Source organism: Pristis pectinata, chromosome 7 (genome assembly GCF_009764475.1).
Source record: "Pristis pectinata isolate sPriPec2 chromosome 7, sPriPec2.1.pri, whole genome shotgun sequence".
NCBI classification, from domain to species: Eukaryota; Metazoa; Chordata; class Chondrichthyes; order Rhinopristiformes; family Pristidae; genus Pristis; species Pristis pectinata.
The window spans coordinates 52,877,697-52,896,129 of record NC_067411.1 but is presented as its reverse complement, the minus strand read 5'-3'; the positions used below and the strand labels follow the sequence as shown (position 1 = coordinate 52,896,129).

The 18,433-nt window shown below is 43.5% G+C and overlaps 1 protein-coding gene across 2 annotated transcripts in view; it reads left to right on the top strand.

The window, feature by feature from the left end:
- The window catches only part of ift74 (intraflagellar transport 74), a 207,746-nt gene that overhangs the window by 178,166 nt on the left and 11,147 nt on the right, over window positions 1–18,433 (top strand). For both annotated transcript variants that reach the window (XM_052019231.1, XM_052019230.1), the window contains 2 exons: window positions 3,541–3,704; window positions 6,350–6,475. In XM_052019231.1, the coding sequence (XP_051875191.1) occupies window positions 3,541–3,704; window positions 6,350–6,475 (290 nt within the window). The remainder of the gene's footprint in view (window positions 1–3,540; window positions 3,705–6,349; window positions 6,476–18,433) is intronic.

Sequence of the window (18,433 nt, the reverse complement as noted above, 5' to 3'; positions counted from 1 at the left end):
CTATAACCTCCATCTTCTTAATACTGACCTGCTCCATATTATCCACATACCTCACCCTAATTTTAAGGATCAAACTGTTCAATGAAAAATTGTTCCTGAGCAAGAAGTGGAATGAAAAAGATCTTGTTTCTTAGCTTTCTTTATCTCTGGACAGTAGCAGTGCATTCATCTTTAGCATTTAGGCCACAGAGTAAGGACTGTTTAACTGGCACAGTTTCAAATGCTTCTATAATGAGGCTATACGGCTAGAACTTGCGAGTGTAAATGGGGATGACATTTTTGAAGGGAAATGTACCATGGAGATGTGGTCATTGTTCAGGGATCTCTTGCAGGATGTTAGGGATAAATTTGTCCTGATGAGGCAGAGAAAGAATGACAGTGTGAAGGAACCATGAGAGGTGGAACATCTAGTTAGGAGGAAGAAGGCCGCATACTTTAGGTTTAGGCAGCAAGGATCAGACAGGGATCTCGAGGAACATAGGCTAGCAAGGAAGGAACTTAAGAAGGGGCTGAGAAGAGCAAGAAGGGGACATGAAAAGGCCTTGACGAGTAGGGTTCAGGAAAATCCCAAAGCATTTTTCACTTTTGTGAAGAGCAGAAGGATGACGGAAGTAAAAGTAGGACCAATTAGAGACAAAGGTGGGAAGATGTGCCTGGAAGCTGTGAAATTGGATGAGGTCCTCAATGAATAGTTCTCTTCAGTATTCACCAAGGAGAGGGGCCTTGATGACGCTGAGGGTTAATGTTCTAAAGCATGTTGATATCAAGAGAGAAGAAGCGTTGGAGCTGTTAGAAAATATTAGGACAGATAAGTCCCCAGGGCCTGACGGAATATTCCCCAGGCTGCTCTGTGAGGTGAGGGAGGAGATTGCTGAACCGTTGGCTAGGATCTTTGAGTCCTCGTTGTCCACAGCAATAGTACCGGAGGATTGGAGGGTGGCAAATGTTGTCCCCTTATTCAAAAAAGGTAGTAGGGATAGTCCAGGGAATTATAGACCAGTGAGCTTTACGTCTGTGGTGGGCAAGTTGTTGGAAAGGATTCTTAGAGATAGGATCTATGGGCATTTAGAGAATCAAGGTCTGATCAGGGACAGCCAGCATGGCTTTGTGAAGGGCAGATCGTGTCTCACAAGCCTGATAGTGTTCTTTGAGGAGGTGACCAGGCAGATTGATGAGGGTAGTGCAGTAGATGTGGTCTACATGGATTTTAGTAAGGCGTTTGACAAGGTTCCATATGGTAGGCTTCTTCAGAAGGTCGGAGGGCAAGGGATCCAGGGAGGCTTGGCCGTGTGGATTCAGAATTGGCTTGCCTGTAGAAAGCAGAGGTTTGTGGTGGAGGGAGTGCATTCAGATTGGAGGGCTATGACTAGTGGTGTCCCACAGGATCAGTTCTGGGACCTCTACTTTTCGTGATTTTTATTAATGACTTGGATGAGGGGGTAGAAGGGTAGGTTGGCAAGTTTGCAGACAACACAAAGGTTGGTGGTGTTGTGGATAGTGTGGAGGATTGTTGAAGATTGCAGAGGGACATTGATAGAATGCAGAGCTGGGCTGAGAAGTGGCAGATGGAGTTCAATCCAGAGAAGTGTGAGATGGTACACTTCGGAAGGACAAACTCCAAAGTGGAGTTCAAAGTTAGTGGCAGGATTCTGGGTAGTGTGGAGGAGCAGAGGGATCTGGGGGTCCATATCCACAGATCCCTGAAAGTTGCATCACAGGTGGATAGGGTAGTTAAGAAAGCTTATGGGATGTTAGCATTCATAAATCATGGGATTGAGTTTAAGAGCCGCGAGGTAACGATGCAGCTGTACAAAATTCTGGTTAGACCACACTTGGAGTACTGTGTACAGTTCTGGTCGCCTCATTATATGAAGCATGTAGAAGCGTTGGAAAGGGTGCCGCGGAGATTTACCAGGATGCTGCCTGGTTTAGAGAGTATGCATTGTGAGGAGAGACTAAGGGATCTAAGGCTTTACTCTTTGGAGAGAAGGAAGACATGATAGAGGTATACAAAATATTAAGAGGAATAGATAGAGTAGACAGCCAGTGCCTCTCTCCCAGGGCACCAAGAGGGCATGGCTTTAAAGTAATGGGTGGGAAGTTCAAGGGAGATATCAGAGGAAGGTTTTTTACCCAGAAAGTGGTTGGAGCATGGACTGCGCTGCCTGGGGTGGTGGTGGAGGCAGGTATATTGGTCAAATTCAAGAGATTCCTAGATAAGCATATGGAAGAATTTAAAATAGAGGGATATGTGGGAGGAAGGGGTTAGATAGTCTTAGGCAAAGTTTAAAGGTCGGCACAACATTGTGTGCGGAAGGGCCTGTATTGTGCTGTACTGTTCTATGATTCTATGATAAATGATACAGATAAAAATATGAAGACTTAAATATCTGAAACTTCTTTCCTTGTTTAATGTAGCAGTAGTTTATTTTCATGTGCCTTTGAGCACTTGAAATAAATGATTGCTTCTCGATAAAAAGATAAGACTAATTGGGTTTCTAAGTAATGCTGCAAAATAATTCCATTGGAACCAAATCTAATGTAATGCCACATGTTGCCAGATGCCAATCTGGCTAATTTTAATTCACTATATGATGATTAAAATTGCTTATATTTTAACTGACTTACTATATGTTGCAATTGAGATTACAGTAAAACAGTTTTCTAGGCAGACCCAGACTAATGATCTGAAATTTACCTCCAGCAAATAGGAGAAGTTTGCCAAGAGGTGAAACAACTCCATTCGTTTAGATCAGTGATGGGAAGGATTGTACTCCCTTTTCTAAAAAGCATAAAAGTTTATTGTCAGAATCCAGCCTTTCAACAAGAGGTTTGTCATGAAGAAGTAAGGGAATAAAACAGACCACCTAAAACAGACCCAGACTGCTTGAATTACATAAGATATTGCAATAAAACAAAGCTTCCAAAACTTAGGAACTTTTTTTGAAATCTTAATTGGATATGATGCAAATGCAACCACATTTGCAACAATTTATGTAATGCTTTTGCCACACTAAAGAAAAGAATTCTTTCACATTGGATAATGAAATATCTGTCACTCCCATTGATCATCCAAAAAATTAAAAATGAAAAGAGAATTCCAGAGCATGAAATATTTCACAGGTTACAGAGTGCATTTACAATTTGATACTTTAAGAATATAAGAGCATAAGAAATAGAAGTTTCACCATTCAAAAAGGTAAAAGTCAATCTGATCCTCAACTTCAACTCCACTTTTTTGCTTGATCTTGATAACTCTAGATTTCCCTTTTATCCAGAAATTATCTGTCTCACCCTTCAGTGTACTTAATGTCAAGTTATCTACTCCTCCCTAGGATAGTATTTTAAATATATCAGCATTCATTAGATTTTTCTACCACATGTGTAATCATTACAGCTTTGCACATTATCCTGCATATTGCTCTAATATTTCAACTTTTGATAACCGCTGTGACAATGCATTTTCCTGGTTTGCTTGGAAGTCTAAGGGGATTGTGCCCAAGACCATAATCTTCTCTTTCCTCTCATCTGGACAACCAGAGAGCCAACGGCTCCAACAAGACCTTCAAAAAGTTGAACAACTTGAGAGCAAGATCAGTACAGAGCTGAGTTCTTTGAAAGAAAAGATCCAGCAGATAACAGTTGCTCTAGAAACCTATAATGACCTAGATGGACTAAAGGCAGCTGGAGAAGAGAAGAAAAAGGTAATAGCATTTGAAATTCATTCACATTGATATAACTGGATGTGGTTTTGCTCTATGAAAAACACTATGATGCTGGAGGAACTCAGTGGGCCAGGCAGCATCCGTGGAGAAAAGCAGCTTGCTTTTCTCCACGGTTGCTGCCTGACTTGCTGAGTTCCTCCAGCATCGTAGTGTTTTTCATCCAGATTCCAGCATCTACAGTCCTTTGTTTCTCTGTGGTTTTCCTCGAAATCTGCATGTGTTCCATGTGTGAAAGAAGCATTTTTAAAAAAGATATATTCGAGTAATTTGGATATAAAATGCATTGATTGAGGCTGAATTAATCTCAATAAGTTGGAATATAGGTCGCAGAACTTTCTCTTTATCTCTATTTTACACAACTGTACAAAAATCTCATTTTACGTCTGCTGTGAAATGGTATTTGATAAATCGTTACTGTTTTTGTCTTCTCCAAATTTTGCTTTACTTCTCTTAACCTTCATTCCATAACAAAAAACTTGTTATTCTCAGAAATTATAAATGTTCTAAATCTTTATTCAAATGTTTCTTAGATGCTCATGGCAATGCATAATTATTTTGTACATTTGTACATTTCCCTGCTATCATGACAGTGCATTATAAACATTTTGGCTATTAAAATCTGTAAATCAAATTTTACAGTTCTGCTGAAAAAACTAATTACTTTTACTCCTGTCCTGCCACCAATCATTTTTATCCTCTCGCATAAACTATCTCTTCAGTTTTTATCTTTTCTTCTACTTTACCATGCTGATGTATGGTTTCTTGCACACCTGAAGATAAAAAAACACATCTTGTTGGCAAACTTAACATTGTTAATTTTGTTTGCTTATTCATTCATTCTTCACATTGGGTAATGAAACATTTATCACTCCCATTAATTGCTAAATTTGAGAAAAGAATTCCAGTCATGAAACATGTTAATTACTCTTACGGAGTGCATTACCAATTGAATATTTTAAGAATATAAGAGTACAAGAAATAGTAGAAGATTAGTTCACTGGAATCTGCTCCATACTGGAAGTCTGGCAAGGCCAGCGTTTATTGCCTTCCCTAATCTTCCGTGAACAACATTCTTGAACAACTTGAGTCCTCCTTCTGAAGATACTCCCACAAGTGCTTTGGAATTGGAATTTGCACCCAGTGCAGATGAAGAAAATATTATATTTCAGATCAGTTTAAGGGGAACCATTCTCATGTTCTGACCCAATTTGTTGCTCTTGCCATCTTTGCTGGTGGGTTTGGGTACCAATGAAGTGAGCTAATATGCCCTGGATGGTGTTGAGCTGCTTGAGTTGCATTCATCCAGTCAAGTGGAGACTGTTTCCTCACATTCCAGGTTTATGCTTGGGGTCTCAGGAGGTGCACAGCCTCTGACCATTTGTAGTTGCAATATAATTCCAGCTGGTCTGATTGAGTTTCTGACTAATGGCGGAGGACTCATCTGGCAATACAATGCATGTCAAGGATAGATTAGGTACTCTTTTTGGAAATTGTTGTTGAGTCTATGCCTAAATAATGCCTAGGTGCGGAGAGGGTCCAAAGCAGATTCACCAGGATGTTGCTTGCATGGAATATTTCAGTTATGAGGAGAGAACGGATAGGTTGGGATAGTTCTCCTTGAGCAGGGGAGGCTAAGGAGGGACCTGACAGAGGTATACAAAGTTATGAGAGATGTAGATGGGGTGGAAAGTAAGAAATTCTTCACATGGCAAAAGTGTCTAAGACTAGAGGGCATAGGGTTAAGGTGAGGAGTCAGGGATCTGAGAAGGAGGTGGAGGCAGCTTCTCTCACAACACTTACAAAACGTACATTCTGTATGAGCTCTTGAATCACCAAGACACAGTAGGCTGCAAACTAGTGCTGGTAAATGAGATTAGTATAAGTAGGTACTTAATGGTAGGCATAGTCATGGTGTGCGGAAGTGCTTTTTTCAGTATTGTATTACTCTGTGAATCACATTTTGTGCCATTGCTGCTTTCTGTTGTACCTCCAAGTGTACAAGAATCATTTGGCAGAATCAGGAAAAGGTTTCCTTGCCCACATTTGACCTGATGTCGTGAGATTTTGTGGAGCATTGAGTCAATTTTTGGCAACCCCTGGAGGTTAAACTTAGCTGGGTCTGCCCCTCTTGTGAGTAGGCACATACCCAAGGTGTTAAGATGTAGGACTCCAATAGGCTGTCTGTAAGGAATGATTCTAAGAATGCTATAAGGTAAGATTGTTGCTTGACTAGTCTGTGGGACAATTCTCCCAATTTAGACACGAGTTCCCAGATTTTATGTAGAGAGCTTTACAGAGTTGTTACTTTAAAGAATGAGAGTTCGGTACCTCGGCAGATGCTAGGTTTTCTGCTTTGACATAAATGTAATCATAGTGATCTTGGTAAGCCTTCATATTGCTTTTTTAAACTGCTTTGATCAGCATTGAATTAATGCTAATTTTGGTTGCCACATCTGTTCCCTGGAGATAGATAAGTTTTCTAGTCTTGATCTCAAATGATCAGCTTGAAACTATGAAATGTGGTCATTCTTATTTTGTGTTTTTGTTTTGTAACTCTGCACTTGGACATTTTGTTGATTTGCTGGAATGGTAAACAACCATTTTTCATTTTATTTGCTCTCCAGAAACTCCAGGAGGAGAAGGTGAGACTGACAAAACGCAGAAACACCTTTAAGAAGATGATGCAACAGGTCTCAAAGGAATATGATATTCTGAAGTTACAGTTACAGGAAAATGAAACCCATTCACAGGTAAGAATATTTTTTACTACATGCCATTATGCTTAGGTTGTAAACAGCCTGTTCTGACAAAAGAGTTTGCAAGTAAACTCATGGGCCTGGTGAGTCCTTTATATTTTTAGATAGCTGACATTGTGACTTTAGGTAAACAATTCAAAATATAGTTTTTAATTATTTAATCATTTTTATTATACTAGTCTTTCAGTAAGGTTTCCAGTGGGTTCCTAACGACTAATATGTACCTTACAGGATATACAAATTAATATGTGGAAAACATGATAAGTTTAAACAATGTGTTTCTAATCTGAGGTTCTTTGAAATTGAAGTTTAATACATTTTAAAATTTATAAGTTTAGCCAAGTCACTAGTCTTTGCACTCTGCATTTTTCATAACTATTTGTTATTTGTATTAACATTGGAGATTCGACTGATGTAGAATTCAGCTCTGAATTCATTGATGGTCACCTTTAGTGTTGATTCTTCAATTATAGGGATTGCCTTAGGTATTTGTGGAAGCAGATATGATAGTGGCATTTAAGAGGCTGTTTGATAGATACATAAATATGCAGGGAATGGAGGGATATTGATCATGTACAGCCAGGAGAGATTTAGTTTAACTTGGTGTCATGTTCAGCACAGACATCGCAGGCCGAAGAACCTGTTCCTGCATTGTACTGTTCCATGTCATATGTACTGCATGGTAGGTTGGTCTGCAAGGTTACATCACATGGAATCCAGGGTGAGCTAGCCAATTGGATACAAAATTGGCTTGTTGGTAGGTCTGAGGGTGGTATTGGTATGCCGCAGGGACCAGTGCAGGGATATGACAAACAATGGCTCCATAGTTTGTCACATGTATTAACAATCTGGATGAGAACGTAGGTGGCATGATTAGTAAGTTTGCGGATGACACCAAAATTTATTATATAATGAACAGCGAAGAAAGTTGTTTAAGCTTACAATAAGATGCAGATCAACAGGAAAAGTGGGCAAAGGAATGGCAGATGGAATCTTACACAGACAAATACAGTTGAGGGGGATGTTCTTTCAGGGGCTAGCAGCAATAGTTAGGTCTCTGGCACTGCGACTAGCTCTGAGCCTCGGAGGGAAAGGGTGCAGTCAGGCAGGGCGATAGTGATAGGAGACTCTATAGTCAAGGGGACAGACAGGAGATTTTGTGGCCACAGGAGAGATGCCAGGATGGTGTGTTGCCTCCTAGGTGCCAGTTTCAAGGATGTCTCTGAGTGGATGCGGAAAATTCTCGAGGGGGAGGGTGAACAGCCAGAGGTCGCTGTACATGTTGGTACAAACGACATGGGTAGAACAAGAGATGAGGTCCTGCAGAATGAGTATAGGGAGTTAGGACCTCAAAAGTAGTGATCTCCAGATTACTCCCTAGTGCCATGTGCCAGCTCAGTCAGAAATAGAAGGATAAGCTAGATGGCTGAGGAGCTGGTGGAGGGGGCAGGGATTCAGGTTCTTGGACCACTGGGATCTCTTCTGGGGTAGAGGTGACCTGCACAAGAGGGACGTGTTGCACTTGAACCAGAGAGGGAACAATATCCTTGCAGGGAAATTTGCTCGTGCTACATGGGAGGGTTTAAACTAGATTGGCAGGGGAGTGGGACTCTGAGCAGGGGCAAGTCATGGGATAAAGCAGTAGCCAGTGAGAGCAAGTCTAGTAATCAGGATAGCCAGGAACACAGTAAAGGCAGGGAAAGGAATACTCAGTTAAACTGCATTTATTTCAATGCTTGAGGTTTAACAGGTAAGGCAGAGCATGGATTGGCTCTGCAAATTGGGATGTTATAGCCATAAAAGAAACATGGCTGAGAGAAGGGCAGGACTGGCAGCTCAATATTCCAGGATACAGATGGTACAGGTGAGTGAGGAGAGGGTGTTACCTTTTTGATAAGGGAGGACGTAACAGCAGTACTTAGAGATGACATTCTTGGGGGATTGTCCAGTGAGGCAAAAGAGGTAGAACTTAGAAACAAAAAGGGGAGTGTCACTCTAGTGGGGCAGTATTATAGACCCCCCAATTGTCAGCAGGAACTTGAGCAGGTGTGTAGAGAAATTGCTCACAACTGTAAGAATAATAGGGTTGTATTAGTGGGAGATTTTAATTTTCCCACTATTGACTGGGCCACCCAGAGTGTTAAGGGCCTGGACTTTGTGAAATATGTCCAGGAAAGTTTTCTGAGTCAATATGTAGAAGGCTTGATTCGGGAGGGTGCAATACTAGACCTCCTCTTAGAGAACAAGGCAGGGCAAGTAATTGAAGTAGAGGTCGGGGAGCACTTTGGCTTTGGTGACCATAATTCTATCAGTTTTCAGATGGTGATGGAAAAGGATAGGACAGGTTCACAGATCAGTGTATGAAACTGAAGCAGGGCTAATTGTGGAGAAATTAGGATCCATCTGAGGCCGATTGGGTGAGCTTGTTTGAAAGGAAAGGAATGGATGGCAAGTGGGAGGCTCTTAATAGTGTGATAGCAAGTGTCCAGGAGCAGCATGTTCCTGTTAGGGTGAAGAGAAAACCTGGCAAGTTTAGGGAACCTTGGCTGAAGCTCTGGTCAAGAGAAAGAAGGAAGCATACGTTGAATTTAGGAGGTCGGGATTGAGCGAATCCCCTGATGACTATAAAAAGGATGAGAATTAAGAAAAGGAAAATCAGGAGGGCAAAGAGACGGTATGAGATGGGTCTGGCAGGTAAGGTTAAGGAAAACCCCAAGAAGTTCTGTAGCTATATTAAGAGAAAAAGGGTGGCTTGGGAGAGAGTAGGTCCCCTTAGAAATCAGCAGGGCTGCCTATGTCTTGATCTGCAGGAGAAGGGTGGGATTTTTAACAAATATTTCTCCTCTTGCTCAAGAAATAACAAGGAGGAGGTACTTGCAGCATTACAATGTGTTAAAGTGGATAAGTACCCAGGGCCTGACCGAGTGTATCCTCAGTCTTTGAGGGAGGCTAGAGAGGAAATTGCGGAGGCCCTTACGGAGAGATTTGCTTCATTGTTAGCCACTGGTGAAGTTCCCAGAGACTTGAAGCTGGCTAATGTTGTTCTGTAATTTAAGAAGGGTAGCAAGGACAAGCCAGGGAACTACAGGCTGGTCAGCCAGACATCGATGGGAGGGAAGTTACTGGACAGAATTCTGAGGGACAGGATCTACCAGCATTTGGATAGACAATCTGATTAGGAGGAGTCAGCATAGCTTTGTGCGTGGGAAGTCGTGCTTGACGACCTTTTAGAGTTTTTTGAAGAAGTAACCAAAAAGAAAGATGAGGGTGTGGCATTGGAAGTTGTCTATCTGGACTTTAGCAATGCCTTAAACCAGGTCCTGCATGGTAGGCTGGTCTGGAAGTTTAGGTCCTATGGAATCCAGGGAGAGCAAGTTACGTGGATTCAAAATTGGCTTGGAGATAGGAAGCAGAGGGTGGTGGTCAAAGGTTGTTTTGTGGACTGGAAGCTGGTGGCTAGTGGTGTGCCACAAGGGTTGGTGTTGGGATCCTTGTTATTCGTTATTCATATAAATGATTTAGATGCAAATGCATCAGTAAGTTTGCGGATGCCATGAAATTAGGAAGTGTTGTTGAGGGTGAAGAAGGTCGCCTTAGATTACGAGGGGAATCTTGATCAGTTAGGGCATCATAGAATCATAGAAGGTACAGCAAACTACAGGCCCTTTGGCCCACAATGTTGTGCCGACCTTCAAACCTCGCCTAAAACTATCTAAGCCCTTCCCCCCACATATCCCTCCATTTTAACTTCCTCCATATCCTTATCTAGCAACCTCTTCAATTTGACCAATGTACCTGTCTCCACCACTGCCCAGGCAGCGCATTCCATGTCCCAACCACTCTCTGGGTAAAAAACCTTCCTCTGATATCTCCCTTGAACTTCCACCCATTACTTTAAAGCCACCCTTTAATCTAGACCAAATTGGAAAGTGGGCCAGATTTTAACTTGGACAAGTGCAAGGTGTTGCACCTTGCTAAGTTGAACCAGGGCCGAATTTAGTAAGTGGTAGAGCCCTGGAAATGGTTGTAGAACAGAGGGATCGAGGGGTACAGGTACAGAGTTCCCTGAAAGTGAAGACCACAGCTAGACAGGGTAGTGAAGAAGGCATTTGGCATGCTTGCCCTCATCGGTCAGGGCACTGAGTAGCTCAAGTTTGAGTTTATTATCTTAGGCAAACATACACAGGGTATAAATGCCATGAAAATCAGCTTTTGCAGGAGCAGCAGCACATTATAGACATGACAAACATAAGTTAACATAATTTACACGACAAAATAAACAGAACAATATCAGTGTAAGTTGAGAGAGAGAAAAAGAAATATAGTCCAAGGTTAGTATTATGGTTTTTCAGGTCAGTTCAAGAACCTGATGGCAGTGGGGAAGAAGCTGTTGGTCTTCAGGCTCCTATACTTCCTGCCTAATGGCAGCATTGAGAAGAAGGCATGGCCTGGGTGTTGGGGGTCCTTAATGATGGATGTTGCCTTCCTGAGACATCACCTCTTACAGATGCACACAGTGATTCGAAGAGCTCTACCCACAATGGAACTGGCTGAATCCACCGTATTCTGTAGCCTCTTGTGTTCCTGTGCATTAGAATTTCCATACCAGGCCACGATGCAACCAGTCAGAATACTTTCCACTGTACATCTGTAGAAATTTGTCAGAACCATTGACAATATTCCGAATCTCTTTAAACTTGGAAGAAAGAGAGATGCTGGTGTGTCTTCTTCATGCTTGCATCTATGTGCTAGGCCCAAGATAGATCTTCCAAGATGTTGACACCCAAGAACTAGAAGCTGCTCACCCTTTCCACCGCAGACCCTTTAATGAGGACTCTGTGTGTTTGCCTGACTTCCGCTTCCTAAAGTTCACAATCAGTAGAAGAGTTGGGATGTCATTTTACAGTTGTACAATATGTTAGTGAGACCATACTTCTGAGTACCATGTACACTTCTAGTCACCTGGGTATAGGAAGGATGCCATTAAGCTGTAAAAGGTACAGAAAAAATTCAAAAACATATTGCTGGGACTGGAGGGCTTGAGCTATAAGGAGAGACTGGAGAGAACATAGAAGAACATAGAACATAAAACATTATAGCACAGTACAGTCCCTTCAGCCCACGAAGTTGTGCTGACATTTTTCCTGCTCTAAGATCTATCTAACCCTTCCCTCGCTCATAGCCCTCCATTTCTCTATCATTCATGTGGCTATCTAGGAGTTTCTTAAATGTCCCTAAAGTATCAGCCCCCACAACCTCTGCTGGCAATGCGTTCCACACATCCACCACTCTCTGTGTAAAAGAAAAAACATATCTCTAACATCCCCCTTTATATATTCCTTCAATCATGTTAGGGGGCAATCATGCCCCCTCGTGTTAGCCATTTTCACCCTGGGAAAAAGTCTCTGACTGTCCACTCAATCTGTGCCTCTCATCATCTTTATCAAGTCACCTCTCATTCTCCTTCTCTCCAAAGAGAAAAGCCCTCACTCAACCTATCCTCATAAGACATGCTCTCCAATTCAGGCAGCATCCTGGTAAATCTCCTCTGCACCCTCTAAAGCTTCGACATCCTTCCTATAATGAGGTGACCAGAACTGAACACAAAACTCAAGTTCAAGTTACTTTATTGTCATTCATCCATGCTATAAAAACACATGGCGGAACGAAATGTCGTTTCCCCCAGACTCTCACAACAGAGGACATACATAGAACAGAAGACATACAATAAACACAGACAAAAAACAAAAAAAAAATCAATAAAAATAGTGCAAGTACAAATAGTGCAAAAAAAGGCATATACAAATTTAGTGCAGAGTTAGTGCAAAACCGAGTTGGACAAGAGAAATACAAGTTCAGTGTATTGTACTCATTGTATAAACATGTTTTTAGACATGTTATACATGTTCTATGTTCTTCTATGTTCTCTCCAGTCTCTCCTTATAGCTCAAGCCCTCTAGTCCCAACAATATGTTTTTGAATCTTTTCTGTACCTTTTACAGCTTAAATTTATCCAAGGGGACATTGCAGTGTGGATCCAGAACTGGCTGGCCCACAGAAGGCAAAGAGTGGTTGTTGAGGGGTCATATTCTGAGTGGAGGTCGGTGACCAGTGGTGTACCTCAGGGATCTGTACTGCGACCCTTACTAATTGTGATTTTTATAAACAACCTGGATGAGGAAGTGGAGGGGTGGGTTAGTAAGTTTGTAGATGACACAAAGGTTGGAGGTGTTGTGGATAGTTTGGAGGGCTGTCAGAGGTTACAGAGGGATATGGATAGGATGCAGAGTTGGGCTGAGAAGTGGCAGATGCAGTTCAACCCAGATAAGTGTGAAGTGGTTCATTTTGGTAGATCAAATATGTTGGCGGAATATAGTCTTAATGGTAGGACTCTTGGCAGTGTGGAGGATCAGAGGGATCTTAGGACGTTCAAAGTGACGGCGCAGGTTGACTCTGTGGTTAAGAAGGCATATGGTGTATTGTCCTTCAATCGGGGAATTGAATTTAGGAGCCGTGAGGTATTGTTGCAGCTATATAGGTCCCTGGTCAGACCCCACTTGGAGTACTGTGCTCAGTTCTGGTCACCTCACTACAGCAAAGATGTGGAAGCCATAAAGAGGGTGCAGAGGAGATTTACAAGGATGCTTCCTGGGATGCGGAGCATGCCTTATGAAAGCAGGTTGAGGGAACTCGGCCTTTTCTCCTTGGAGAGACGGAGGATGAGGGGGGACCTGATAGAGGTGTATAAGATGATGAGAGGTATTGATAGGGTAGATAGTCAGAGGCTGTTCCCCAGGGCTGAATTGGTGGCCACAGGAGGACATAGGTTTAAGGTGCTGGGGAGTAGATATAGAGGAGATGTCGGGGTAAGTTTTTTACTCAGACTGGTGAGTGCGTGGAATGGGCTGCCAGAAATGGTGGTGGAGGCAGATACGATAGGGTCTTTCAAGAAACTGTTAGATCGGTATATGGAGCTGAGTAAAATAGAGGGCTATGGGTAAGCCTAGTAATTTCTAGGGTAGGGACATGTTCAGCATAGCTTTGTGGGCCGAAGGGCCTGAATTGTGCTGTAATTGTTCTATGTTCTAATGGCATCCTTCCTATACCCAGGTGACCAGAAGTGCACATGGTACTCAGAAGTGTGGTCTCACTAACATATTGTACAACTGTAAAATGACATCCCAACTCTTCTACTGATTGTGAACTTTAGGAAGCGGAAGTCAGGCAAACACACAGAGTCCTCATTAAAGGGTCTGCAGTGGAAAGGGTGAACAGCTTCTAGTTCTTGGGTGTCAACATCTCAGAAGATCTACCTTGGGCCTAGCACATAGATGCAAGCATGAAGAAGACACACCAGCATCTCTACTTTCTTCCAAGTTTAAAGAGATTCAGAATATTGTTGAAGGCTCTTACCAACTTCTACAGTTTAAGTTTTTGTATAAGTTTTAATTGGGAATAGTGAGGACTAGACAGCGCAGGCACGTAATGTCAGCAGGTAAGATGCGGGCAGTTTAAAAAGCAAAATGCCATATCCAGCGGGCAGCGTCGGAGCAGGCAGTGGAGTGAGAGGGAGCAGAGTGTTTTGGGCTTTGGCTCAAGGGGCTTCGGCGTAAAGGGGAGAGGAAAGGACTTGAGTTAAGGAAGGGGTATGAGTGCGGTTTCCTGTACTCTGTGTCAGATGTGGGAGTTCCCGGAGTTTCCTTGCCTCCAGGAAGGCTACATCTGCACCAAATGTGTCGAGCTGCAGCTCCTGAGGGACCGTGTTAGGGAACTGGAGATGCAGCTCGATGACCTTCATCTGGTCAGGGAGAATGAGGGGGTGATAGAAAGGAGTTATAGGCAAGTGGTCACACCGAGGCCATGGGAGTCAGGCAAGTGTGTCACAGTCAGGAAGGGGAAGAGTCAGGTACCAGAGAGTACCCCTGTGGCTGTACCCCTTGACAATAAGTACTCCTGCTTGAGTACTGTTGGGGGAGACAGCCTACCTGGGGGAAGCAACACTGGCAGTGTCTCTGGCACAGAGTCCGGCCCTGTGGCTCAGAAGGGTAGGGAAGGAGAGAGGAGGGCACTAGTGATGGGGGACTCTATAGTTAGGTGGGCAGACAAGCGATTCTGTGGACGCAGGAAAGAAACTCGGAAGGTAGTTTGCCTCCCAGGTGCCAGGGTCCGGGATGTTTCAGATCGCATCCAAGATATCCTGCAGAGGGAGGGAGAACAGCCAGAGGTCGTGGTACATATTGGTGCCAACGACATAGGTAGGGAAAGGAATACGGTCCTGAGAAAAGACTATAGAGAATTAGGAGGGAAGTTGATAAGCAGGACGTCAAAGGTAGTAATTTCTGGATTACTGCCTGTGCTAAGTGACAGTGGGCATAGGAACAGAATGAGGAGGAGGTTAAATGGGTGGCTGAGGGATTGGAGTAGGGAGCAGGGATTCAGATTTCTGGATCATTGGGGCCTCTTTTGGGGCAGGTATGACCTGTCCAAAGAGGACGGGTTGCACTTGAATCCCAGGGGGACCAATATCCTGGCAGGGAGGTTTGCTAAGGCTACTGGGGAGAGTTTAAACTAGAATTGTTGGGGGGTGGGATCTGAACTGGAGAGACTGGGGAAGAGGTGTTTGGCTCTCAGATAGAGAAAGCTAGTAGTAGGTACGATAGGAGAAGGAACATGCTATGACAAGTTTGAGATGTGTCTATTTTAACGCAAGGAGTATTGTGAACAAGGCGGTTGAGCTTAGAGCTTGGATCAATACTTGGAGCTATGATGTGGTGGCCATTACGGAGACTTGGATGGCTCAGGGACTGGAATGGTTGCTTCAAGTGCCGGGTTTTAGATGTTTCAAAAAGGACAGGGAGGGAGGCAAAACAGGTGGGGGAGTGGCACTGTTGATCAGAGATAGTGTCACGGCTGCAGAAAAGGTGAATGTCGTGGAGGGACTGTCTACGGAGTCTCTGTGGGTGGAGGTTAGGAAAAGGAAGGGGTCAATAACTTTACTGGGTGCTTTTTATAGGCCACGCAATAGTAACAGGGATATAGAGTAGCAGATAGGGAAGCAGATCCTAGAAAGGTGTGAGAATAACAGAGTTGTTGTGATGGGGAATTTTAATTTCCCAAACATCGATTGGCATCCCCAGACAGTGAGGGGTTTAGATGGGGAGGAGTTTGTTAAGTGTGTTCAGGAAGGATTCTTGACATAATATGTAGATAGGCCTATAAGAGGAGAGGCTGTGCTTGATTTGGTATTGGGAAATGAACCTGGTCAGGTGTCAGATCTCTCAGTGGGTGAACGTTTTGGAGATAGTGATCATAATTCTATCTCCTTTACATTAGCACTGGAGAGAGATAGGAGCAGACAGACTAGAAAGGCGTTTACTTGGAGTAAAGGGAATTATGAGGCTCTCGGGCAGGAAATTAGAAGATCAAATTGGGAACAGATGTTCTCAGGGAAAAGTATGGAAGAAATGTGGCAAATATTCAGGAGATATTTGTGTGGAGTTCTGCATAGGCATTTTCCAATGAGACAGAGTCACGAGAGGATACAGAAACAGTGGTGTACAAAGGCTATAACAAATCTAGTCAAAAGCAAAAGCAAAGCTTACAATAGGTACAGAGAGCTTGGTAATGTTAGAGATCTGGAAGAGTATAAAGCTAACAGGAAGGAATTTAAGAAGGAGATTAGGAGAGCCAGAAGGGGGCATGAGAAGGCCTTGGTGGGCAGGATTAAGGAAAACCCCAAGGCATTCTACAAGTATGTGAAGGGCAAGAGGATAAGATGCGAAAGAATAGGGCCTATGAAGTGCAGCAGTGGGAAAGTGTGTATGGATCTGGGAGAAATGGCGGTGGTACTTAATGAATACTTTACGTCAGTATTCACTTTTGTAGTGGGGACTTGCAGTGGGCTGAAAAGCTTGAGCATGTAGATATTAGGAAAGAGGAGGTGCTGAAACTTTTGGAAAGCATCAAGTTGGATAAATCACCAGGACCGGATGAGATGTACCCCAGGCTGCTGTGGGAGGCAAGGGAAGAGATTGCGGAGCCCTCTGACGATGATCTTTGCATCGTCAATGGAGATGGGAGGTTCCAGAAGATTGGAGGGTTGCGGATGTTCCATTATTCGAGAAAGGGAGTAGGGATAGCCCAGGGAATTATAGACCAGTGAATCTCACCTCAGTGGTTGGTAAGCTAATGGAGAAGATCCTGAGAGGCAGGATTTATGAACATTTGGAGATGTATAATATGATTAGGAATAGTCAGCATGGCTTTGTCAAGGGCAGTTCCTGCCTTACGAGCCTGATTTGAATTTTTTGAGGATGTGACTAAACACATTGATGAAGGGAGAGCAGTAGGTGTAGTGTATATGGATTTCAGCAAAGTGTTTGATAAGGTACCCCATGCAAGGCTTATTGAGAAAGTAAGGAGGCATGGGATCCAAGGGGACATTGCAATGTGGATCCAGAACTGGCTGTCCCACAGAAGGCAAAGAGTGGTTGTTGAAGGGTCGTATTCTGAGTGGAGGTCAGTGACCAGTGGTGTACCTCAGGAATCTGTACTGGGACCCTTGCTCTTTGTGATTTTTATAAACGACCTGGATGAGGAAGTGGAGGGGTGGGTTAGTAAGTTTGTGGATGACACAGGTTGGGGGTGTTGTGGATAGTTTGGAGGGCTGTCAGAGGTTACAGAGGGACATAGGATGCAAAGTTGGGCTGAGAAGTGGCAGATGGAGTTCAACCCAGATGAGTGTGAAGTGGATCATTTTGGTAGGTCAAATATGATGGTAGAATATAGTATTAATGGTAGGACTCTTGGCAGTGTGGAGGATCAGAGAGATCTTGGGGTCCGAGTCCATAGGACGCTCAAAGAAGCTGTGCAGGTTGACTCTGTGATTAAGAAGGCATATGGTGTATTGTCCTTCATCAATTGGGGACCTGAATTTAGGCGCCTAGATGTATTGTTGCAGCTATATAGGTCCCTGGTCAGACCCCACTTGGAGTACTGTGCTCAGTTCTGTTCACCTTACTACAGGAAGGATGTGGAAGCCATAGAAAGGGTGCAGAGGAGATTTACGAGGATGCTGCCTGGAATGCGGAGCATGCCTTATGAAAGCAGGTTGAGGGAACTCGGCCTTTTCTCCTTGGAGCGACGAAGGATGAGGGAGAACCTGATAGGGCTTATAAGATGATGAGAAGTATTGATCGGTTAGATAGAGGCTTTTCCCCAGGTCTGAAATGGTGGCCACGAGGACATAAGTTTAAGGTGCTGGGAAGTAGGTATACAGGAGATGTCAGGGGTAAGTTTTTTACTCAGAGTGGTGAGTGCATGGAATGGGCTGCCGGCAACGGTGGTGGAGGCGGATACGATAGGGTCTTTTAAGAGACAGTTGGATAGGTACATGGAGCTGAGAAAAATAGAGGGCTATGGGTAAGCCTAGTAATTTCTAGGTAGGGACATGTTCGGCATAGCTTTGTGGGCTGAAGGGCCTGAATTGTGCTGTAGTTTTCTTATGTTTCTATGTTCAACAGCAGCCAAAGTTCTTATACGCCATTGTGCAAATCAGAGCTTTTGACACGGCATTTATCTACCAGGGTATTCAGGAGCCTGATAGCCTGGGGGAAAAACTGTTGTGCAATCTAGTAGTTCTGGCCCAGATGCTCCAGTACTGCTTGCCAGATGGCAGTGGGACAAATAGGTCGTGGGAGGGATGAGAAGGGTCGTCTATGATTCTATAAACCTTACGTGTACATCGTGTATTGTAAATATCCGAGATGGAGGGAAGAGGTACTCCAATGTTCTTTTTTGCTGTACTTGCAATTCTCTGCAAAGACTTACGGTCAGAGATGTTACAGTTGCCATACCAGGCAGAGATGCAGCTCGTCAGGACACTTTCAATGGTACCCCTACAGAATGTGGTGAGGGTGGGGGAGGGCAGGTTTGCTCTTCTCAGTTGCTGTA